Source organism: Myiozetetes cayanensis, unplaced genomic scaffold (assembly GCF_022539395.1).
Source record: "Myiozetetes cayanensis isolate MyiCay16 unplaced genomic scaffold, myiCay2020 scf1, whole genome shotgun sequence".
NCBI classification, from domain to species: domain Eukaryota; kingdom Metazoa; phylum Chordata; class Aves; order Passeriformes; family Tyrannidae; genus Myiozetetes; species Myiozetetes cayanensis.
Window position 1 is genome coordinate 2643783 of NW_026086604.1, and position 25959 is coordinate 2669741.

The following is a 25959-nucleotide window of genomic DNA, read 5'->3' on the forward strand; positions in this document are numbered from 1 at the left end:
TCTCTTCATATTGATTCTTTTATTCTTTCTCCTCAGCTGTTTCAAACCTGCCCTCCTGGCCCAGGAACACATCAGGCCCTCCCAAATCCAATCCATCACTTCTCACCAGCTGACTTATTTTATTTAACGAATCCACTTCCTCTCCTTTCTCCTTTCCTCAAAAACCTCCATCTTTCCAAGTGAAATGAAGCCCAGACCACTCAACAGCTTCTAAGGAACGATGGGATTCAGGGCCACAGCAACAAACCCACCCAGCCAGAGCAGGAACTGTGGTACCTGTGCCAGCCTTACCAGTTTGGAGTGGCCCATCCTGAAGCAGTGCTGTTGGATAGACCAGGTGGAGGCATCGAAGACCACCACCCTCCCCTCATTTAAAGCACACCAGAGTTTTGGGTGAGCGTTGCCAAGTCTTTCTGAAGGGTCAAGGTGCCCTAGAAAGGAAGCAGAAAAGATGAGAGAGGTAGAAGGAAACAAAGCACTTTTGGAGACCTGCAGGAAAACCATTATTAGGCAGAAACACGTTCTGTGTTCTGGGACTTGCCTCACCAGTTACTGACTGACACAGCTGGCCCAGTGAATTTGTGCGAGTTCTCATCTATTTTTTGAGTTCACCCAGTGATTTAATCTTACACTCCAAAATTATGCAGAGCAGGGATAATCCCTTTCATTGATGACTAAGTGCTGAGCTAACTGGGATTGCAGGAGGGCTATTTTAAGCCCTGCGAAATACAACTGATAAATCAACTCTGTGTCTGCTCCATTAGAGCTTCTCTTGGAAGCCTCATGCTACAAAGAGAGAAAATCACCACTGAAGCCAACACTCCCCACACTATTCCTTGCACTGTGGTTCAATCAAAACACCCCCACGTGACCCCCCTGAAAATTAAAAACATAACAACGAACTGTGATCGATAGTGGAGCATCATCCCCCCCACCCACCCTGCTCAATTAAGTGAGGCAGAAGTCTTAATGAGCAATTAACACAGAATTGAAGTCTATGATAAGGCACATGCACACAGCAAGACAAATTAAGACTGTGAAAACTATGCCTTGGAGTGTCTTAATATGCAATACTGCTGTTCTCTTTTAATGACTTTTCTGGTTTAGTATTCAGCACACAACCAAAGCACGTCAGAATGGGAACCATCAGGCAGGCACAGTCCCAGGTGCTGGGAGATAATGTGCTTTATGGGCTAATTAGAGCTGGGCCAACCTGAGGAGAGCAATCCATCAACCTCACCTGGAGTATAAAGCAACACATCTACTGCCTGTGGAAACGTCTCACCAGCTGAGGGGTTGATCTTGTGCTTTAATGTCTCTGAAGTTGTTTTGGGGACCATCATAGGCACTAAAACAGATTTTCAGAAGGTCATGAAATGCACACTTACGCCTGAAATAGATCTGTAACTCTTATTCTGAACTATTTATTCACATTTCTCACTTTTCTTTCCCTCTAGCCTTAGCTGACTAGAAGAGCCCAAACACCATTTGTATGAATTCTGGTAGCAGAGGGATCCACCACCCAGGGAGACTGAAAAAGCAAGACAAAAACACAACAGCCAACATGGAGACAGAAGGTTCCAATGCATAGAAGCAAAAAAACCCCAAACCAAAACCACCTTAATAAACCCTGAACTTTCTATTACTACTATTTAATAAACTACATAATGTGAAAGTGCAATTAGGTACAAAATACAAAAAATGCTTTTTGTATTTTTACCCATAACCAGTTTTGAAAAACAGAATATAAAGAGAAAGAGCAGAGACAGACGACACAACACCAGCAGGCTTTGGGGCACTTCTGTGTGACTGACCTTCATTTTTCATCCTGTCAAAGTAAGACAGTTTAGAGGCTGCATAGATGCTTTTGGAGGACTGCAGGGCACCAACCACAGCATCCATCAGGAGAACATTTGTCAGTGCTTGCTGAATATACTGAGGATCCTAAAGACAAAAGCGTTACTGTAGTTTATCTGTTGCTCATTAATTCTTACAAGTCATCATGCCCTGCAATCACAACATCTGTCATGCTCAGCACAAACACCAGCCAGTGCATGGATTATTTAAAACAGAGACAGAAAGCACATCCTTCAGACTTAATTGGTTACAAATTCCCATATTTATACCTTGTGATCATCTGCCATTTTCTTTCCAGCCCACATTTCCTTCACTATCAGGTACCAGAGATCACACTCAGTTTTAAGGTTGGCTTCAAAGACTGCTTTTTTAGAGAATGTTTTAATCCTCAGAGTAGGTATCCTCAACAGGAGGAAAGCCACAGTCGTGCTCTTAACGTCCTGGAAAGGTGTGGAAAAGAGAAAACAAGTGGGATGTACCATGCAGTCTCAGACAAGGTGCAGCACTCAGCCTAAATGGCAACTTCCTCTAATTACAGCTGATTATTTCAATTGTCCACACACACCACTAAGCAGCAGAGATGGTTTTATGAAAATAAAAGCTCTAAACAACATCACACAGAGTTTGTTCCACGGTGGATACAAGCTGATACCTCAGTCACATGAGCACACTTAATGCTCATATTATTAAACTTCTCTACTCCATATCCCAGGTACTGCACTTTGCACATTTCTCTGCATCCAAAGGTTATGACATCTTAATTTTGGTCACGGAATTTTTGGTCCGAAACCCCAGAATTTTATGCAATCTCTCACTCATTACTGACTTCAGCAGTGTTTCCTGCTCTCCTTACTGAAACTTCACACTGGGAGCCAGTTCACCTTGCAGAAAGGAACACTGCCAGCATCCCTAGGCATGGCAGAGAGCAGGAGGTTGATGCTCACCTCTATATCCCTGAAAGCAGCAATCTGGACGTAGCCAGGACGCCCCCCTTCAGTCAGCAGGAACAGGCGCTTCTGAGTCAGAGCTATTTTCCCCACCCCACAGTTGGTTTTCACTGAGCAGGATAACTTGTAGACACACTCATTTTTATCCAGGTGCTCTATCACTGCTGGTGGCAGATTCACCTCCTGAGCTTCCGCTTCAGTTTCCTTCCAGTAGTTGTAGAAGTCTCTGAATGTTTCGGGATCAATTTGTTTCTGCTGTCCTAAAAAAAAATTTTGAAAACCCTTTTACTGTGAGAAACTATTACACAGATTTGCACAGAAGGATGGCTTCAAAAAAGACAGTAACTCTCAAATTGTGACTCTTTATTGCACGTGCAACTACAGACATTCTAGACGTTCTAGACCTATTCTCTGTAATTATCCTAATCAAATAAAAGGGTCCATAAATTCTGTAAACTGATAATGTGAGTCCTTCAAGGGTGCTGGCAGTTGCTGAAGGTGTGGAGCCCCACAGAGAGGAGGGGTCTCTCTCTGTCTGGCACATGGCAAGGCAGTCAAACCACCCTCTGATCCAGCAGCTGCTCAGCAAAGAGTCCTGACAAGGGGACACTCACAGACCGGTCAGGCACGAGGGTCTCAGTTTTCCTGGGGCACTGACAGACTAATCAAACACCAAGGCTTTGAGTAAACATCTCCTTTTCACACGGCAGTGCTAAAGAGTAATTAAAGAGGAGAACACCAATCTTACACTCACCCACTGTCAGGGCATCAAACAACCGGTGGATGGTGTCTATGTCCCTGACGATCCCAGACTCCTGGATCCTCTTCACAAAGTCATCCAGCTGCATGTGCGTTTTTGGCAACTCGAAGTTTTTCACGTGGTCGTCCGTTTTGAGAACTTCCCTTTGTTTCTCCATCACTCGGCTTATCAGCCTCTTGAGCTCGGGTTTGCGCTCTGCCTGCAAGCACTCCGAGGGAGGCATGGTCTCCACTATTTTTCTTACAAGATCAGTGGGGAAAATTCTTAAGTCTGTTTTTTCTAGGTTCTGAAAGTCAGAAAGTGCATTTAGTAGTTTCCCTTGCATCAAGCCAATAAGTCCCCGGAGGTAGAAGTACCTTGCCAGCAACGCAGAGTTCTCGGGGGGCGAGGTGTTGATGGCTTTGCTGAGGTGGTTGAAGAAGTCTGTGTAGTAGGAGTGAACACACTGGAACATCAGGGGGAAGTGGATTTCTGGGATTTTGAAGGTGCTGATGGATTTGGAGGGCATTTTCACAGCTAGGAAACAAACACCAGAAGAGTACTTTGAGTAGGGTAAGGAGTGGAAGTGGGAATACCTTCATAACCAGTAACACTGCAAGCAACAAACACCCCACCACAGCAACAAGAAACTGCAAGGAAAAAGTAAGATCACAGCTGTGCCAGGGACACAAACACATTTCTGTGTCCATTGTCCTGTTATCAAAATATTCCCTAATCCGAAAAATATCAATTCTTGGCGGGGGGGAGGGTTGGAAGGAAAAAAAAAAGGAAAAAAAGATAAAAAAAAACCGATTCAGTTTCTTCTGAACAGTGATAAGCTTGTGTTTAAATTAAAGGTAGTGGAGAACAGGACATAAGGTGGGTGAGGACAGGGCATGGTTACTGACTCAGGAATCCATTCTCCAGTATCAATCCCACTGGGACCAATGAGTCTTTTGTGGTCCAGCAGAACTTACAGCAGGCTCCAGACTGATTTCACAAGCATGGACAGGCCCCAGCTCAACATGACCCACCTCACCATTTCCTCCCAGCGTCTGACGCCGTTTCTGCGAATTTTTTTTCCACTGATGTCACTCAAAAAGACAACAGAAAAAAACACAAAAACCACTGTATTTGTCCAACACGTTCTTTCCTTACCAACAACACCCATTCCTGTTCTTCTGAGCGAGGAGTTCCTGGTGGGGCCCTCTGGCAGTTTGATGTCCTGCAGGTTGGGCAGGCTCATCACCATGCGCCGGCTGATCTTCTGCTCCGGGGTGAGGCGTTTGGATGCCATTTTCTCCATCGTCAGCCTTCTGGGGGCGGGAAACACCAAATCAAACCTGAGACAGGGGAAAAGAACACAGAACTGGGTTTAGTACACACACATCCTGAGTTACTGCTTGGTTTTATTTCTTTGTGTGTTCAATCTACCATTTCAACAGCCGGTTGTTCATGTCACCCCTCTTACAATACAAGTCTTAATTAAACGAGTTGTGAGTTAGTCATAATTTTATTTCTGGATGACCTCATCTCATACTGGTAGTCAAAAGGACTTCTGTCACTGATACCAACAGAAGACTGGAAACCAGAATGAGGAATGAGAAAACTCTACCTGTCCTCTTCAGACTGGGTGCTCAGCTCGAGTCGAGCAAAGGCATCCATCTTCCTGTTCAGACGAGCTTTCAGGAAAGAGTGAAACATGTAGGTCTCTAAAACCTGTGAGACACAAAGGGGTTAACTCTGGGTCATTTATAAATTACTTTTTTATTTGCATGTTTTGCTCCTTTTTACTACCTTCACATATGCAAAGTTGAGAACTTACAATTCAGCAAATCACAAACACGGAAAGACTGGAAAGGTTCAACAGAAAAATCTCTCAGTTTCCATTCCAGGCTTTTGGTGATATTTGCTCAGTGGTAAATAGTAATCTCAGACTGCCCCCCAACAGATGAAACCAGACAAAAAAGAGAAATACTGAGCAAAACACAGCTACAACATTAGTATCTTTTCTGCCTAAAGGAAGTGCTGATAATATTGTCTGTAGTGTGGAAAAATAAGTTTGGGGCACTCTAAATTAACATGATGCCATCACACTGAAAAGACAAGTGAGTCATCTTTTCTCCTGGTAACTCCAAAAATTTTTTCCCTGTTCAGGTGATTATTGTGGTGTCATCCAGAAATAATTCCTAAAAGGTCAAATTGCTACTTTTAGGACAGAGAACACCATAAAAAAAAATGCCATGTATGACTTAAAAAGGGGGGAAAGCCACCATCTTCCACCTCTGCACAGTAAAACAAGGTAAAAGCTGGGATTTGAGGCAGTACGACGTGTGTGTTTTACAAATCTTCAAATGCCCCTTATCAATCCATTTGCAATGTACTGTGTAAAACAGCACCTCCAAAGCATTAGGATTCCTCATTTTCAGTATTTCTCCAGTAGATGGCAGATTTTGCTGGCAATTGTATGTACAGGAGATGCCAAATTTTAATCCTTTCTGATTTTTTTTTTTTATTTCTCTTCATATAATTCCAGATACCACTCATAACTACCCCACACTGTGTTATTTTCTAAGATTTACTTGAAAGCAAACCTGCCACTTTACTATTTAGTATTCAAGTGAGTCAACCACTCAAAGCTCTTCTTAACTATGAACATTTCAGTTTTAAATTCATTTTAAATTTCAATTCATAAAATCACCACCATTTCATTCACAGCATTAGAAATTGCTGCTGAAAATATTTTAATTACTTCTATTCAGTTGAAATCCTGGTCAGAACACTTCCAATTAATTTCTCTCCTGAAGACACATCAATAGGTTCTTTTTTTTAACTTCTCCTTTTTATTTGTTTGGTTTTGAGAATGTTTGCTAGTGCTGGAAGCTTTATCCAACAAACATTATTTCCCATTTAGGATCCATCAGGTTGTAACCTTTAAACTGGCAGATACTCTGCCAAGTTTGGCAACTGCCACTTAATTAAAATTTCCTTTACACACTGACACCTCATTTAAATGTATGTTCAGATATTTTTAAGGTATGTTTCAAGCAGGAAACAAAAAAGGTGTTATGAACCACAACCAGTTGATGTTAATGATCAGATCTTTTTGCCAGGAATAAAACAGTTACTCCAGAGAGCCAAAGGAGAGCAAAGGAAATCACTGTAGCTTTCCCACACAGCCACAGAACATAATTAAAAGCAAATATAAAATGGCAGATGCATTTCCTTACATTCCTTGTTAAACCTTTCCTTTGACCTACTGGTTTGTTAAATAAGCTACAGTATCTCCAAAAAAAAAAGGGAAAAACACTAATATTTTATTTTATGAGAAGCTGAAATTACAGCACTACATCTCTTGCTGTTGGTTACAGTAAGAAGCTACTTAATAAAGCACAGACTTGCTGAAAATTCATGGCTGTGAATGGAATTTGGCCCAGTCTGGACAAGTGCCTGTGCATAAAACACAGTTTAGATGTAGCTTTACTGACCATCTGCCATTGGATAATCTCACCCCTGAGGAATTATTTAATTTGCTCTGGCATTACATAGTACCTTGCTCTCCAAATAGTGTCTACTATTTCATCTGTTTGTAGCAAATAGATTTGGTAAAGCCTTCTGTGAAAGCTGGTGGTTCAACAACACCACACAGACCAGACTGTGAGCATTCTACCAATATTTGGCACTAATCCTAAAATACAGATTTATTAATAACAGGGAACCACAACACTGGATTTACCTTTTTGTAAAATGGCTGGTCTCTGATTGCCCTTGTTTTCAGAAATTCTTCACTGTTAAACACTCTGTGTTCATAATTTAGATGGTCTTTTACCTCCCTGGAGACAAAAAATAAATAAACAGATAAATCTGCTTGGAGATTTGTAAGCAAGTTGTACTTTTGCAGCAGCAGCCCACTGGTACTACCAGAAATATGCTGCAGTATCATCAGGCAGAACAAAAATCTGCTGCAGTATCAGAAGGCAAACTCAGCTTTAATGAACAAGCCTGAGTTACTGAATCATAGCACAAGAATGCAAATTCTTATAAGAAGTCAGGCAGGCCACCTGCTGCCACTGCCACCTCAAATCAGCAAATTCACTTAGATTCTGGGGGATTTAGGGGACCATGAAGGAGACTCCATAGATCATGACTTAGGCTCCAATCCTGGAATTAGTTTTGCCTACACAGTTCCTGAACCACACACCACCCACTGGAGCACAAAAAGGACAAGTGTACCCATCACAGGTCATTTGAAAGGTGTGACCTGACCTCACACTGTCCCATCACGCTGCATCTGTAACAGGCACATGAAACACAGGGCTCTTATTATTACCTCTTATTAGCAGTTTATCAGGCCACAGGGGCTCAGGAAATAAGATGGTTAATAAAAGTACATAGTTCTATATAATTCTACATCATTTAGCACTGTTTGCTTTAAACATGGAGCCTCCATGCACACAAAATTACTGCTGAAGACAGAACAACTGGCAGCACAACTGCATCAGAGATTTACTTTCCTTCACTCCTGGACGCTGGCAGAATTAGAAGATAGAAGAAACAAGGCTGAAAAAAAGAACAAAGAAAGAAAGTTTGAAGGAAAGCAGGAAGAAAGCAAGAGGAGAATCAAGCCCTTTGTGACATGTATTATCTCTTAAGAGAGCAAAGCATCTGTTTCATTTTTTTTTGCAGCCCAATGTTGAGTGTATTAAAGAGTTCAGGTTTGTTATGAGCAAAACATGTTTCTCCTCATCTTTGTCTGGAATTATTGTTGCCAAACACTGAAATCCACCAAATCCCCCAGCAGAAACACACCAGGTTGTAAATGCATTTTAGTTTCCACATCCAGCTGTCTGTAAAGGCTGTTCTGTTCCTCACATCCAGAAGTTACTGTCCTTCCTGGAGGGCCCAGCCACTTGCAGGAACACTCCCTAAGCTGAACCAGTAACACACACCTGATATTTGCTCTCAGTCACCTAACCCAGCACCTTCTGACTGAAGGTGTCAGGGATGATTCATGTGAGCAGTTAGGGAGCTCATCCAAAGGGCAGCACCATCTCCAGCAAGAGGAGGCAAGGAATAGCTGGAGATGCTTACTCTGCACAGCAGAACTTTGTCTGTGTAATCAGATTTTTTAGGAATACCAGGCAGGCAGTTTCCTTGTCATGGCTGAGTATGTGACTATCTATGCAAAAAGAAAGGAAGCATATGCAGACCAGCCATCCATTTTCTGCACCTTTTTGTAGGAATCACCCACCCACCACACTTCCATTCTCTCCCCAGATATAAACAAGTAACAGCAGGATTTACAACCATTACTCAGACTGATAAGATAAGGCAGCTGTGGGTATCAACATATCAATTAGGTTAAGAGCAAGGAAAATTAGCATATAGAAAAAAAGAACAAAACCTACTCCACATCATTGTTACAGTGTCAGTCCCAAACACAGCCAATACCCAGCATCTCTCATCATGGAATCATGGATACCCTGAGTTGGAAGGGACCCACAAGGATCAGGTCCAACACTCCATCCTCGAGCTTGAACAGCTCCTCTCCCTTCTCCCTCCTCCCTTCTCAGGTGGCTGCACTCCCCAGGTCTCTCATCCATTTGCTCAATTAGCCAAAACACATCCAGGTGTTCTGATCTCCAGATCCCGCTTTTAGCTCTTCTACCCTGCCCTGGTTTGAATTCACGTTCCTCTAACAAGAGTGGCCCAGACTGTGTCCTTGACTGCCATCCCTAGTGGGCCCTCAGCTTTTCCAAGGACTGCATTTCTCTGCCTGGAATCTTCACACAAAAGGCAAGTTCAACATTAGAACAGTTTTATCTAAGATGTTCCAGTAATGTAGATGTACACAAATACATTAATTGCTGACATTCCAGCAGGCTACAGACCTCCTCCTCATATTCCCTCACAAAGCCTAAGAGCTTTACAAAATATCTCTAAAATAAGACAAAAATGAAAATATTTTGAGTGACAGTGGAAGGGTCTTAACCAGTACCATATGCTCTTATAATAAAAAATAGTATGTCCACTCACCTGAAGATATTAACAATTAACTGCAGCGTGGTTTGCTGAACCTCCACGTTGAGTTTCTGCTGCCAAGCCCTTCTGCGAGTTTGGAGCTCAACCAGGTCTGTGCTGGCTCGGAGGTGGCAGAGCTCCAGATCATAATGCAGCTGGAGACTCTCCACCCTGCACAGAGAAGAAAGTTACCAACTTACATCCTAACACCAACCACTGTTTTAATACTTTTTTTTATTTAAAAAAAAAAAAAAAAGTCATTTGGGCCCCGTGTATCTCACAGCCAGAGAAGTGCAAGGTTGGTTTGCAGGTGCTGACAAGCTCACAAGATCCCTGGAGCCCCATTAGTGCATGTAAATCACAGTGCACTCAGTCTCCTTTGTAAAGAAGAGTAAAGTTCAGAGAATAATCTGTGTCAATAATAATAATAAAAAAAAAAAGAAACAAGCATTCCAGGTGTTGGAAAAAAAATCTGGTGATAATTACTAATTGTAATATGCAATATGACTACTTGTATACTAATTAATTGAAGTTTTCAATTTGCTCTTACAAAATACAGTGAGGTTTATATGAATGAAATAATAATAAATAATAGAAAATAAAAAACTTAGAAAAAGTATCAGCAAAGATTTAGGCACTAAGATAAAAATGTCTTCAAAATCTTGTCACCTTTTTATGAAAGTTTCTGCTGCTTGTGCTGGAACATCTGGAATCTCAAGTTCCTCTTCAGCCATTTTTGAATGGCTGATATCTCCATTATCTATATTAATTAGAATTAAATCTTCAGTTTCCTTTTAACAAAAAAAAATAGAATGACTGTAAGCATACTTATATTGTAAAAAATATTCACTTCTCCTTTACATACTCCTCACACAACTGATGATTTTTATCAAGGAGTTAAACCAGAAAAGGATGGAAATTTCTTCCACAACTCAAAGACTGTATGGATAACTACATAATTACCTTCAAGAAAAATAAATGGCATTAAATTAACAGATGTTAATCTCAGTACATAAATGTTTAGTAACCTCATGTAAGGGGACAAATGCACTGCAGGTGAACAGCAGGAGTGGTAACCGTCCAAAACTTACTGTGCTGACTTCATCAATATGATCGATATGACATCCCATAAGGAAAGATGTTGGAGCCATCACAAAATCCAGCATCTGACGAGACAGGATAGGCACAAAAGTGTGCTGCCACTGCAGAGGGTGGAGGTACAACATAAAGCATTCAGCGACGAGTGTCAGCAGAGCCCAGTCGGAGGAGAAGAAAACTATTCTCTGCTCAGTCAAAATGCAGGTCATAATCTGGAAAACAAACCCCAAATGTTTAATGTTTAAAAAAGGATTATCTGGAACATACAGGATGTGCACAAATGTTTCATCTGCTTCTGAAACTCAGCCTCAGAAGTTCTGATTTTTAAGAGCTACCTTAAAGACTGAGGAGGGTTTTTTTAGAAGTGGCACCAATAACACTGATGACCTTAAACAACTTAATTTAACTCCACAGGTGGTCTTTGAGCAGGGAATTGGATCAGGAAACCTAGAAAGGACACCCCAAGCCAAAATTATTGTAAGATTCTGTGAAGCACTGAAAAAAATTCTTTGCCAACAGCTTTTTGTATTTTCCCCTCTTTCTACACCATTTACACTTTATTTGCAGGAGAGTGCCAACTGTTATCAATCCTTCCTCCAGGTCCCTTTCTTACACAGGAAGAAAGTACATGAAATTACACATGAAATGCATGTAATGAGAACTCAAAATAAAAGCCATCAATCAGCTTGGGCATTTAAATTTTAAAATACATTCTTAAGAGATTTAGCAACTGTTTCAAAAGCACAGGGGAAAGAAGTGCAATATGCCTTAATCCAATCTGGTCTATAAATAACAAAGCACCTTAATAAGAAGTATATTTTATTGTGCCATATCTCAGAACTAAAGCTATTATGAATTCCTGGGTTTATAAAGGTTTGGTTTTTTTTGGTAAATAAACATCTTGATTCTTTTCCTAAACCACAAGTCACCAGTACTGTCAATCTCTGAAACATTTTAGAGCATCAGTTGGTTTTACCTGCAGCACCTGCTCTGGCTTGAAACAAAGCAATGGAAGATGAAGATCCAAGTCAATAATCGGACTGTCCGGATCCTCTCGTGAAGGAATTATTATCTGAAGTGGTTTCATATTAAATACCTGTAATAACAGATGGTTTCCATTTACTCCTCAATGAAAACGTTCCCACAGCACCTTTAATTTGGGATTTTAGTTCCAACTACAAAACGTTAATGTTAATTGAGAGCAAGAAGACGGGTATTTGCATACTACAGAAAAGTGAAATAAAAAAGAGGGAAATATTAAAAAATATTATAACTGGTTTGAAAGATTAATATGGACTTGTCTCCCCTCATTCTCCTGAGGTGTTTGGCCAATATACAAAATCTTTTAACAGAATTAAACTTGCTTTGTTGTAAAGCATAATAAATAACTGAATTTACATTTGGAGATACAACTGGGAAACCAAAACTATTGACAGAAGTCACACAGAAAATAGAAAAAGCATGAACAAAATAAGTGAGCTTAGGTGGTCCCACTAAGGAAATAAAACAAGGCAAAAAGGAATGAGCTCTCCCAGTGTTTCAGATTCTGATTTTGAAAGCACAGGTATTAACACCAGTTTCACATCAATAGGTACAGTCTCTGACCTGACACTCAAGAATGTTGCCCAGTTTATAGAAAGTGGCACCTTGATATTTTGTAAGACGAAATGGTGAAGTGGTTATGAAATTCAGGGTGAGTAATTACCAAGTGGAGTGGTCCTGGTGGCGGGCTGGGGATTAAAAACAGCTTTGCTGCAAATTCTTTTATGTGCTCCTCGACATCTAAATCCTTGAAAGGTCGTAGATGCACCAGCAAGCTGTAATTAAATTATAGGAAATCACTTATCAATAGTAACATGCAAACACAAAAAAGCCTTTTTGCTGATAATTTAGAAAAAAAAATATTAGGGGCAATGAAGCTATTATTCCAGCTAATTAATTTCTAATTTATTAGATAGTTGAGCGGCTCCATTTAATTTTAATGATGCTGCTGTTTCAGAAGCAGGGTGGTTTTTTTTTTTAACTTCCATGCATGAAATATTGCTGCATCATATCCATCAGAGGACTCAGCACAGTGGGTCCCGTGGTGGCCAACGAAAACCACATGTGAGATGAGAGGGTGAGATGCAGCTAAAGGAAGTGTCTTACAGAGGCTGCTGGAGGAACCAAACACCCACAGCTGTGACACAGGGCCTTGGTGCTTCTCCACTCCCAAGCATCAGACACCAGCTCTGGGATGGAAAACAGCACCAGAGGAAAAGAGGCTGTGGATGTGGGCTTGACTCTTCAGACTGCAGACTTAAGTCCAACAGCGTTTCTGAAATGTAACAACTAACAAGTAGGATATTTGTAGTCAGAGAGGGCATTTCATTCAATGTAAATTTCAGGTATGTGTTAGTAGCAAAAAACCCAAATCTTTACAAAATGAGAAACCTTGGTCTGCAAGCCTATATATACAGAAACTAGGAACTGAATATGGTTATCTTCTCCCCTGAGGTTTTACTTCAGTTTGCAGTTTTACTGGTTTCCTGCAGAATACTTGCTCTTCAGGAAGAAAGTGGTCTAGAAAGTAACTGAATAGGTCAAAAGATATATAGATATATATATATATGAATCCAGGACACCCTATTAGTGTATAGCATTTAGATTCCAGGATATTCTGTCATATATTACTGCACTTTTAAATGAGATATTTAAATTCACTATATTCCTGTCTGGAAAAAGCCCAGGGCTACATACTAGGCTGTTATATATATCCCCCAAAAGCCCATCAGCTATTCAGGGGTGCAGAGGGGGCAGAGAAGGGGAATTTAAGAATTATCAAAGAGAAACAGACAGGAGAGTCCTCAATTTAACGCCTTAGATGTGACCAAACAGAATAAGCAGACCTGTTTTGGTTTTTTTTTGAGACAAAAATCTGGTATCAAGAGATGCAGTAAATGTCACCACAGAAACAATGTGATTGAAAAAACAGCAGATGCACAGAGAGGGCAGTCAGAGCTCCCTAATCAGGACATGGGGCCCATTAATGCAACTTAACAGCAGCTGACAGCCCTGCACTGCAAACGTCTGCTGAAATAAATGAAGTCATCTCTGAAACACTCAAGTGGAGAGCTGAGGAGTTTATGGACCTTTCATTACTGCTATTAACTGTCCACAGACAGGTGTTTCAGGAAGCAAGGACAGCTCAGAATAGGCCCCCTGTGCTGCCTCAGTGCTGGGAGCTGTTTGCACACTCCCACCTCTTCTGAAGGCAAGGACTAATACACAGCTTGGAAGATTTACTGTTTGAATGGAGCCTATTCATCCATCCAAGACAGGAGTTCATCCAGGAGATTACTGCCAGGAATATTTCACTTCTCATGCAGTGCAACAGATTGAGGTAAAACCACCTGTGCAAAGTGCCAAAACCTGTCAAGTTAAAACTGAACATTTCAAATAATGTAGAATAATCCAACAACCACCATGTTGTGAAATGGTCTATGTGCACATCTGCTTGCTTTGGAGACAGGCAGACACACTCCATTCCAACTGTTCTGGATTTGGAAGCTCTGCGTGCTAGTAAAATGGGAATTAGTTATAAAATAATTGGCACTGAATACAAAGACCGTTGTTACTGTGATGACAGTTTGCAAGATCCCCTTCCAGTTCAAAGCACCTACACGGATTTACAGTTTGATGTTGCCCTGGTGCATTTCAGTTTTAAATCTCAGTCTGACCTCAGTTTTCAGTTGTGATTTCTACCACACTTTGCCACTTGAGAAAGTTTAGGAACCTGGATTTTATCTGGGAAGAATTATGACAGTAGAATAACGCTGATGACTGTTCTGACTGAAAACAAGTGCCACACCCACTACAAGCAATTCTGTGCACTCAGGTCCTGAAGAAAATGATCTATGCACAGCAGAACTCTGAAGGAAAAGGAAACGTGCTGCTGCTAAAAAAGTCCTGAATAGAAGCAGAACCCTTTTAATTGCTACTTCAACATCAGGTCTTCAGGAGCAACAGCATTCTTCCACCAGTTCTCACTGAGGAAAGGGCTACACACGAGGGTGGTTTGAGGTTCACCAGCAAGTGTTTTCAAATACCCTGACTTAGGAATGGTTAATCAGTGGAAGCATCCTGCACAACTCCACTGCAGCATTCCAAGGATTCCAGTGTGCTGTTGGAGGTGTTATTATTTGTTGAGTACAGGAGGCACTGCTACTTGAGGACACTCAGTCAATGAAAACACTTATTAGGTTTTTAACCCGCTGGCCACCTGATTACAGCTCAGGAATCTCAAATTACAAGCCAATAACTCCCTTTCTGCTTTACAGAGACAAAACCTCGATGCTTTGTAATGTTATAAGAAGCTGAAACGTTTCCAGCTGTACAGGGCACTGCACTCAAAATATATCATAGGCTTTGCTCTAATTGCTTACACTGCAGTCAGAACATCCACACATCCCAGCAGCTGTTTATGTGCCATGTGGAAGAACTTCAGTAGCACAACCAAAATAAGGAAAACTGGTACCTCTCCACCCCTTCCTTTCCCTCAGCCCAAGTGCACAATGAAATATTTTTCCCCCAAAACGTTAAAAACAGAAGGGCAGACACTCTGAAACTGTCCAGTAAATTGTATTAAAAAAAAAAAAAAAGGGAGAAAAAAAAATTCCAAAAGAAACTTTAATGGAAACTTCATCAGCTGAGTTTCCAGTACAGTGCGAAATGGCAACACCAAATTCAGCTTTGTCACTCGCTCTCCCCTCTCCTCCCAGTCACACACATGTGACAGATGCAGAAGCAAAAGAGCTGTGCAGTTGTGTGACAAATTCCCCTGTTAAGAGACCAGGACAACACACAGGACTCACACAGAAGGTGACTGTCCTGTTGAACTCCCCTATAATGATTCACATATTTACAGATCACCCAAAGCTGAGATGGCAGTGAGATCTATGTGAGCTCCCCAGCATAGACTCAGTTAAAAGGGAAAAGCCATCCATGGCAGTAACCTTGGACATTAATGCCTTAGACAGATGCCAAACCTCACTGTATGTGACCAAGGCTGCAGTGATTAATTGTAATGTTTAAAATACCCACCCAGAGGCAGGAGCTTGCACCTCTAGAGGGTTAACTACACCTGCTTCTTGTCTGCTCTAAACAGATACAAGGCCTAGAAACGTTTTTATAACCTCTGGAATTTTCCAGGCTTCTCCTGAATGTTTTCCCACTTCTCCTTTAGCTGCCTCTTTAAAAACCCATTTGCCAACCAACTGCTTCTCCCAGCCCAGGGATCTCTCACTTCAGAGAAGAAATTGCTCATTTATGACTATACCACATAAACCACTGATGAGCACTGGAACTGTAAAGCTGAATCCATACTATTTCCCACCCAGTGGAAAGCGGGTGTGAGGTGAGCCCTGACCCAGCTGAGCTCACAGAATAAAAGCAGCAGGAATCCCATTGTAAGACCTGGTTAGAAACAGTAGAGCACCCCAGCTCAGGTACACAGCTGGAAGAGTTCCACGTGCAGAGTGGCATTTACTTGATATTTGAGACTATAAAAAGGTAATGAATCAGTTCCTGCAATGCCAAGGGCTGATGTAATGGACTTAAATATAAAGACCGGAAAAAGTGATCTGGGCAGGAAAGGAGAAAGGAAAACAAACATTTCCTTTTTATTTCACTGAACATCCCAATGTTCCATCGTGTTGGAGTCCTTTGTCCACATCAAACCCCTGCACTAATGCTTTGAAAATGAGAGAGCAGAGGTCCCTGCCCTTAAGGGCTGCCAGAGTGACTCACTGCTGATCTCACAGCTTTTCCAGAGGCAACATCCCAGCTCCCCAAGAGGAAGGCACCGCTTTGTTCCTCCAGGGCTCTCTGCACCAGGGAAAGCCAGTCAGTGCTCCAGCAGATCCCAGCCCACAGTGTGTGGAGGGGGGAAATGAGTGCTCAGGTCTCATCCTGGAGTGGAGCCAGGTTAGGGGCTAGTGATGCACCTCAGTCAGTAGCCAGGGAGCACATCCTGGCTCATCTCCTTGGGATAGGACCGCTGGCACAACGAACAGGAATAAACAAGCTCCAACCCAAAACCCCAACATCTCTCGGCTTTTGTATAAGAACAAATTCCAACTCTGTGGAAAAGAGAACACCTGGCTTCAAATTTGACTGGAATTTAGTGAAGAAACCCTCTGTTTGAGTTAAGACACCCAGTAATATCCAATGCACACAGACAAGCTCCCTGGTGTCAGGAGGTTTTTAATCCATAACAGATGCACATAGATTTAACAATGTACCAATAAAGTAACCTCAAAATAAGTGAAGTTACTAAATAACAAGATAGACCCACATTCACTCACCTTCCAAATCATCCACACTGCAGAGTGTTTGAATGTTTCTACCAGTGTATCCCAAGTATTTCTCTCCAAGTAACCACTGTACTTCCTCAAGTGACTTGGATTATTTCTTTAAAGTGTCATTAACTGTTTACTAATGCAGATATTCATGTTCTTATGATGTTTATTTGGTGCATTATAAAGAGCTTTTTGTGCACTGAAAGTGATTTTCACAAGTGTGTGAATATTACAGTTAATCCTCTTCCAAAAAAACAGTACCTGTGAGAAATCTGTTCCCTGCACGTTAGTATTTTCTGGACTTAGCAAAAACCTCAAAGAACACAGAGGCAGCATTTAAAATTTCCACATACTGTCTGGACAATATTCACACAGAATTTCTTCTTTTCCTCTCCCACACATCCCACACAACCTTAACATAAAACTAACCACTGCTTTAGCACTGCACAGCTCTCCTGACCACATCGTGCACATTCACGCACTAAAACCTGCCCAGTCATTTCCAGCAGAGACACACGGGATAGCAAATCTTACCTAGAGAGACAATCCTTGAGGGCATTAAAATATGGATATCTGGATATAACACAGACAGCAAAGGGCACAAAACAGACAGGCGCCTTCCCAGGCTGCGCCGATTCCCGGTGGGCCTGCCCGTTCCAGGAGATCCAGCCATCCTGCAAGGAAACTACGCCTTAATGGGTTTATGGTAATCATTATTTTATGTCTGATATTTTCTCGAGAACTTTGGAAGTATGACACCCAATTCCCTCTAAATTTCCATGGGATTTGGATGTCTGTCTCTCTTAAGATCTTCAGAAGAACGTCAGCCTACAGGACTGAAACGTAAGTATTAAAAAGAATTTCAGCACAAAATGTATTTAGAAAGAACAAAATGTATTTAGAAAGGAGACAGTCTTCACCAAAAAAAAAAAAATAAAAAAAATCTAAGGGATAAAGTCTGCTCCTAAATATCCAAATCTCCTAAATGAAATCCGTAACAGGTTTCCCCTAATGCAGCGTGTTCCAAAGTACTTAAATCCACAATGGCAATTTAAAGTATGATTTGTCCTGTATTCCTTCTAACATAAAAACATATCTGTTAACCAGTTGCCTAAACTAAACCTGACATTACTCTCCAAGTGCTTTGTTTCATTTTGTATCTTTTCATATGTTCTAACAAAAGCATGAGTTAAATAACATACTTGCATGGGCTGGTAGTGCTGTGCAACAACACCGTATGTTCTGTTACCACACACGTCAGTGAAGACCAGGAAGTGAATGTGGTCCTCTTTTGATTCAGAAGTTACATAAAGTCCTCCTGGAATGAAGGCAGAAACCTTTTTTTTAATTGCATATTTATCTGCAGCTATGTGAAAAGCAATTCATGACAAATACTGCGCATGGCCACTTCATTTCACGAGAAATGTCTCAATTTTAAGGGATTAAAATCAACATATAGAGTCCATTTGATCTAAGGGTTGTTACAGAGCCTTTAAGCTGCACATTACTGAAGAAGCAAAAATAGAATTATTCTGCATTTTCAGTTGCAAAATGCAATAAATGGGATTTCCCCCCTCCTTTTTCTTTTCCTTTCAAGATGTTAATAATGTCTGTAATAGTGACATGCCTATTAAAATTTCTGCAGTTAAACCTGGAGGGAACATTCACTACTTCAGGTATACCTCAATACCAAATGAAAAGTGAGGGAGAACTCAGCCACTTTTGGGGGGGGATGCAAAAAAATAATCTTTAAAGTATTTGCATGCGGGCACTTCACTCAAAGCAAGATTTCCCCATCAGGGTTAAAAAATACAATTGGGTAAAACAAAGACATGCATTAAAACAGCTCTCAGTGAGCCCTCGAGTACCTGGGAAGCACAGCTGTGGCAGAGCAATAAGGTCAATGTCCTTGGGAACTGTCACATCTTCTGTGTCAGGTGCTTTCTGCTCCCCGTTAATGCTCTTGACGTTCTCAATCTTGGGTCTCTCCTTCTTCTTTCGGAAAGACCTGCGTTTACTTTTATTCAAGTTATTGCCACCAGGAAGCACCTGAACGTCATCTCTGCTGATAAATGGAGGCACAAATACAGAGAGGACCTCTGGTTCAAGGCTTTTGGGTTTTCTTAGAGTGCCCTGTTGAAAAAACAAACAGACAAACAACAACTAATTGACACTCATCCTGATAGCTTTTTAAAATTACTTTTAACCCTGTTTTCTCTCTACCTCTAAAACTGTGGGTTTAGAATAGACTTTTTCTTCTTCCTAAATAATTGATTTTTCCTTCTAATTCTTTGCTTTACCTGTGTTAATGCAAGGGGAATACTCTGTGTATTTTCTGTAGGCAAGAAATCATTTTCATCATTCAAAATGGACCACAACAACATTATGCCTTGGGCAAAAGAAACTAACAAATATGAAATACAGTATTTCCTCCTTTGCAGTGTTAGGATATACTTAAACTATACTTAAAATAAACACTGGCAGTAAGAGAAAACAGGCAGCAAATAAATGAAAACAGAGAAAACCAGCAGAACTCCCCAGATAAGTCTTTGTTCAACTCTAGGAAAAGCTACATTTTAACTCAGAACAACCTCTGCAGAAAAAAAAACAAAAACACCAAAACCACAGGATTTCACGAGACAACTTTTAACTTTATAAGGCAATTAAAGAAAGTACAATTAAAAACCACAATCACTGTAACAATGCACACAATTTTAAGACACTGTAAAACATGAAGCCATGAAAACCTCTCCATATACTGCTGAATGAATGGAACCAGAACTGAGTGGCATCCCAAGAGCATGGATGAAAACAACATTTTTATAACTGGCCTGAAAGCCCCCACAGCCTTGCAACGAAAAACCTGTGGAGGAAGCAACCAGAGATTTCCTTGTGCTTGGGAGCAGGTTTTATATTCCTGACCATACAGTAGAGGCAAGGAGCTGCCTTTTCAATTACTTCACTGCAATTGTAATTCTTCCTGCAAGGTCAAAACAACAAATAAAAGCTTTGTTTCACCAACGGATATTTGGAAACAGGAAAGGCGAGTCCCACTGTGGCTAAAAAGCTGTTTCAGCCTTTTGCTGACAGCTCCAAAATCGGAGGAGATGAAGCCTACATGCTGCTTTTACCTTCAGACATGATGCAAGATGCTCCTTGAGAACCAGTGCTGGCCTCATTCATCATTTCCATAACTTTTAAAATAGCTACAACGTACAAAGCTCTATTACTTCACTGAAGCCAATCGTCCACTGTCCAAGTTTTGAAACAGAAGTCTCAGCTCATAGATCTTAACAGAGGAGTCCTCCAGTAGTTTTTTTTCACATTTGAGCATCATAGGAAAAATGAGAAGGAATACTTCATGATACATTAGTTATTGTATTATAGGCTCCATAAACTCCACCGTATTTAAAATAGGATACTCAAAAGAAACTACTTCACTAAAAAAAAAGAGTGAAAAAATACTCTTTTAATGAACACATGGAGCGTGAACTAGAAATAAATTAGAGTGAAAAAGATAAAAGTTCAGATAAATATCCACTGAGATATTCAAAAGTGAGCAATGACCTTAAAAAGCACGTCACAAATTGGGGTACCGAGCTCCACATCCACATGCTAAAAACTCCACGTGTCCTTTTCCTTAGTTGGCCTGGAAACACAGATAAATCCAACATGATCACTGTCAAACTAACATTCAGCTAAATATTTCAGGAGGAAATCAGAATTAAGGCTCACCCCTGAGGCTGTTCTGCAAGCAAAGCACAGACCCACTCAAACAGGAGGAATCTCAGCTCGGCAGATTCGCCCCGCCAAGGGTTTCACACAGAGCTGCTTTGACAGGGCAATCCCTGACTGACACTGAGGGCATCTCTGTGCTCCAGAGTGCTGGATGACAGCCAGCAACTTCATTGCCTCAGCGTAACAGCTCCTGAAATGGCAGGTCCTTGATGTCTTGAACTACAGCAGAGGCATTAAACACCGCTTTTTTCCCACAGAACAGCACTGTCAGCACAGTCTCTGACCCAGTGACTCAGTCGCCAGCATTCAAGTCAGCTCCTATTAATGTCTCAGCCAAAGTCACTTTTCCTTATCCTTTCACTTCAGGGACAGTGAATAGGCAGCAACAGAACAATATCCACTTGTTTCTGCTATTCTTTGTCTCTGCTTCTACTGTTACTTCTTCATTTTGAAATGTTTCTCTTCTGTTGCTCTTTACTATCAAGTCTCCTTGCATCACACATCCCATAAACACTAATGCCTTCTCCTTCCCACAACTCTGCACCATCCCAAAAGTCAAGGATTTCATTCTATCCCCATTTACTGTCTGTGTTTCTGTAACAGTGGTGCTGTAAAGGACATGGGCATGAGATAGACTTTTACAAGTTTACTTTTACAGACTGAAGTATTTAGACACAAACAAGAAGGAGTGTGTTGAAATCACAGATTAGAGCATGACCTCAGCTTTTTGGTGTTTCCTCGATCTCATTTTCCTCTTCCCATGACTGAAGAAGTTAATTTCACTTTGAATGTCATGAAAGAACTGGCTTCTTTAAGGAATAATTGGGTAGGGAAAAGTGTAAAGACTTAGGAAAAATTAGGTTAGACTTAACAATTAGGTTGTAGTGACAGAACAAGGGGAAATGGCTTTAAACTGACAGAGGGCAGATTTAGATTAGATATTAGGAAAAAATTCTTCCTTGAGAGGGTGGTGAGGCACTGGCACAGGTTGCCCAGAGAAGTTGTGGATGCCCCAGTCTCAGAAGCTTTCAGGGCCACCTCAGATGGTGCTTTGAGCAACCTGGTCTAGTGGAAGGTAGAAGTGGAACCCCATGGCAGGGGTTGCAACAAGATGATCCTTAAGGTCACTTCCAATCCAAACCACTCTAGGATGACCTCTGGAGATTCCAGTGCAACTCCTTGCTCAAAGCAACGATAATGTTGAAGTTGGATCAAGTTGCTTTGGGTCTCATACAGGGAAGTTTCAGAAGTCCCTTAGGAAGGAGATTCTTCCCCTCTCATGCCCCAGCCCTCACATAGCTCAGTTTATGTTGGTCTCATCCTATTTGTCAGCAGTTCCCTAATATCTAATCTAAACCTGCCCTCTGCCAGTCTAAAACCATTCCCCCTTGTCCTGTCACTACATGCCCTTGTCAGAAGTCCCTCTCCAGCTTTCTTGTAGCCCCTTCATGTACTGAAAGGCTGTAATAAAGTCACCACAGAACCTGCTCTTCTCCAGGTTAAACAATCTCAATTCTCTCAGTCTTTCCTCACAGGAGAGGTTCTCCCCCCCCCTCTAATCATCTTCATGACCCTCCTTCACTTTAGAGATAAGCCCTGTACTGTGGTGGGTAGATAGAGAACCCAACAGTGGAGCTGATAGGAAGATCTGAGACAAATCACAGACAGCTTGCACATGACACTTGCCAAATCAAAACCCAGCTTTAGAGCTGCAGGTGGCTTAAGGGAAAGAGGCTTCACATTGTCTATTTTCACTCTTACAAAATACACACCTTCAACGCTAAAAAAATAAACCTCCAGCTGAAAACAGAGGCCTTTGATCTCTTAGAATTGAAATCTCAGGGTGACAATTTTCTTGGCAATAAGGACAATTGATGGATGACAGCCCAGAAAATTCTGTTTCGTGAGCTTCAGTGCAAAACTGTACCCTTTTTTCCTGGCATCCCTGTTGACAATAGGAGAGTCACAGAAGGCTTTTCTTACTTTGGAAGTGAGTTATATAATATTCCCATTGACTTTATCACTTCGTGTTACAATAAAGTTAAGAATGCACAAACATGCTTTCAAGACCAAGATTTGAAACACTATCAAGATTTTTACCCACTGTAAATATCATCAGAGATCCACTGCTTTCTATTGAAATGTTCTCATTTTCTGTCAAGAAGGTCTCTTCTTTCTACATTCCCTAAAATTAGACATAAAACATATTCCACCCTTTCCTCATAGTGTTGCAGAAGGAAAAGGAAGTGGAGTAAATATATAAGCTTGCCCTAAGACAGTGATTGAAACCCCTGTGGTGTAACAGCTTACTGTAGTTAATATTGACAGGAGGAAGGACTACTTTCTTTTCTGACGCCTTATTGTATCTTGAGCAAAGAAACATTCAAATATCAGGATATCAGAATGCCTTCTACTTTCTGTAGCCAGTTTCTTACTTATTGTTCCACAGGGGGGGTTTTTTTGAGAGCAATGAGATCAAACCGAGCAAACTGGTACGAATAAGAATTTCCCCTTCTTCTGGGTTCACTTCTCAGGCAGATGACGAAACACCACATACACCCGCGATTTCAAAAGTCCGGTGGTGGCATTTGGGAACCGTATTCCCCGCGCTGAACGTACGCACGAACGAGACCCTGGAATGCGAACCTCTGCTCGGCTGTTATCGCTTAAGAGGCTGACATCAGCAAAAGCCGCCTCCTGAGCGGGAGAACAAGCAACGAGCCCAACAAAGACCTCTTTATCTAACGCTATTAGAGCGCGCAATCAAACTCAAGCTCCAGCAAGAGCAGCCGAGATCCCCGGGAGCTGTTCTGGCTTTTCCCGCACGTGCTGGCGCCGCGGCGATTCCCGCGGCCGTTCCCGGAGCTTTTCCCACCGCTCTTCCCCCTCGGCACGTCTGAGCCCAGCAGGATGGGGAGGGCGGGCTCTCGCCGTGAGCTCGCACGTGCACAATTACATAATTACAATTGTTCGCGCGTTCAGAGCGGAAACCGAACCCCCTCGGCTCCCGCCGCATCCGAGCGGCGCCGGCTGTGCCAAACTCAGAGCACCGAGCTCACGGGGGTTTAGAACTCGTGTCTTCCTCGGGATACGAGTTCCCAGGCTTTATCCCTTTAACCTCCAGCGGAAGACGGGACGAGGGTGATCATCCAGTCGAGGATACGCGTTTTGCCGTCCCTGTCTGTGTAAAACTACAGTGAGTTCTCCATCTACGCTCGGACCTTTGGAAAAAGTGAGATCGCCTCACACCGCTACCAAACTCCCCCTGCTCTGCTGACGTCCGCCCGACAAAACAAGTTTTTTGCTGAGGTATCTCAGCCCCATCCGCTGACAGGCGCTGCCCCGCGCACCGGCACCGCCCAAACCCCCCCTCACCTGGAGCAGCGCCCGCACCCGCTCCCGGGGCGCACCGACCAGCAGGCAGACCTCCAGCAGGCCCGAGGGCAGCACGTCCTCCATGGCACGGCGAGCACGGGGCAGCTCCTTCCCCCGGGCCGGCGGCAGCAGCAAAAGCAACAGCAGCTCCCTCCGCCCGCCCCTCAGAACGGCGGCCCCATCCCGCCCTCAACACCGCCCGGGCCGGGCCGCGGGCGGGGCGAGGGCAGTGTCCGCCCCTCGTACGTTGATTGGCCACTTCCCCCGTCGCTCTGAGGAGTCTCGGCCAATAAGAACGGCAGTAAGTGTGGTGGGGCGGGCAGGGGCGGGGCCTCGGAATGAGGGTTATGGGGCTCAGGGGCGGGGCGTGAGGGGCTCAGGGGCGGGGCGTGAGGGGCTCAGGGGCAGGGCGTGAGGGGCTCAGGGGCGGGGCGTGAGGGGCTCGGTCCTGCGAGTTGAGGAGCGGGGATTGAGGGCTGAGGGGATGACGGGCTGAGGGGGATGAAGGGCTGAGGGGCTGAAGGGCTGAAGGGCTGAGGGACTGAAGGGCTGAGGGGCTGAGGCTGAAGGGACTGAGGGACTGAAGGGCTGAGGGGCTGAAGGGCTGAGGGACTGAGGGACTGAAGGGCTGAGGGACTGAGGGACTGAAGGGCTGAGGGACTGAAGGCTGAGGGGATGAAGGCTGAGGGGATGAAGGAGCTGAGGGGCTGAGGACTGAAGGGTTGAAGGGCTGAGGGACTGAAGGGCTGAGGGACTGAAGGCTGAGGGGATGAAGGGCTGAGGGGATGAAGGGCTGAGGGGATGAAGGGCTGAGGGACTGAAGGGCTGAGGGGCTGAAGGGCTGAGGGACTGAGGGACTGAAGGGCTGAGGGACTGAAGCTGAGGACTGAAGGGCTGAGGGGCTGAAGGGCTGAGGGACTGAAGGGCTGAGGGACTGAAGGGCTGAGGGGCTGAAGGGCTGAGGGACTGAGGGACTGAAGGGCTGAGGGACTGAAGGCTGAGGGGACTGAAGGGCTGAGGGGCTGAAGGGCTGAGGGGCTGAAGGGCTGAAGGGCTGAAGGGCTGAGGGGCTGAAGGGCTGAGGGGATGAAGGGCTGAGGGGATGAAGGGCTGAGGGGATGAAGGGCTGAGGGGATGAAGGGCTGAGGGGATGAAGGGCTTAGGGACTGAAGGGCTGAGGGACTGAAGGGCTGAGGGACTGAAGGCTAAGGGGCTCGGTGCTGGAGCATGAGGAGTTGGGGCTGAGGAGTTCATGGCCGGAGGCTGACAGCTGAGGACAAAGGGGCTCAGGGTTGAGGGGCTGAGGAGTTTAGGGGTTCAGGGCTGAGGGGCTGGGGGCTCAGGGGTGAGGACTGAGGGCTGAGAGGCTGAAGAGCTCAGGGATGAGGAGCTGAGGGCCTGGGAGCTGAGGACTGGGGCTGAGGTCTGAGAGTTGAGGACTGTGGGGATGAGGGGCTCAAGTGCTCAGGTATGAGGGGCTCAGGGCTGAGAATCGAGGCTGGAGTGATGAGGGGTTCAGGACTGATGGGATGAGGGGTGAAGGGCTCAGGGTTGAGGGATGAGAGACTGAAGGTTGAGCTGAGGGGTGAAGGGATGAGGGGCTGAAGGCTGAGGATGCAGGCCCTGTTAAAGACCGTAGTGATGTGGTTCATGGTTTACAGTCGTGTGATTTACAGGTTGGTATGATATAAGATTTGCTAGTTTTAAGCAACAAGTGGAAGACCAAAGCTGGAATCTGCAGTTGCTGCCCCATCCCTGGAAGTGTTCAAGGCTGGGTTGGATGGGACGCTGAGCAAGCTGGCCTAGTGCAAGGTGTCCTTGTCCATGGCAGGAGATTGGAACTGGA

The 25959-nt window shown here is 43.3% G+C and overlaps 1 protein-coding gene across 1 annotated transcript in view; it reads right to left on the reverse strand.

Annotated features, from left to right (window-relative positions):
• The window catches only part of DENND3 (DENN domain containing 3), a 30792-nt gene extending 6561 nt beyond the window's left edge, over positions 1 to 24231 (reverse strand). Inside the window, exons 1-18 of the mRNA XM_050321671.1 lie at positions 24114 to 24231; positions 18869 to 19133; positions 18203 to 18318; positions 17535 to 17674; positions 12368 to 12479; positions 11639 to 11758; positions 10656 to 10874; positions 10234 to 10355; positions 9580 to 9735; positions 7280 to 7376; positions 5159 to 5262; positions 4702 to 4886; positions 3559 to 4080; positions 2802 to 3064; positions 2127 to 2297; positions 1815 to 1944; positions 1241 to 1348; positions 292 to 431 (exon numbers count right to left, since the gene is read on the reverse strand). Of these exons, the coding sequence (XP_050177628.1) occupies positions 292 to 431; positions 1241 to 1348; positions 1815 to 1944; positions 2127 to 2297; positions 2802 to 3064; positions 3559 to 4080; positions 4702 to 4886; positions 5159 to 5262; positions 7280 to 7376; positions 9580 to 9735; positions 10234 to 10355; positions 10656 to 10874; positions 11639 to 11758; positions 12368 to 12479; positions 17535 to 17674; positions 18203 to 18318; positions 18869 to 19133; positions 24114 to 24197 (3054 nt within the window). The 5' untranslated portion in view covers positions 24198 to 24231. The remainder of the gene's footprint in view (positions 1 to 291; positions 432 to 1240; positions 1349 to 1814; positions 1945 to 2126; positions 2298 to 2801; positions 3065 to 3558; positions 4081 to 4701; positions 4887 to 5158; positions 5263 to 7279; positions 7377 to 9579; positions 9736 to 10233; positions 10356 to 10655; positions 10875 to 11638; positions 11759 to 12367; positions 12480 to 17534; positions 17675 to 18202; positions 18319 to 18868; positions 19134 to 24113) is intronic.
• Between the last annotated feature and the right edge of the window lie 1728 nt (positions 24232 to 25959).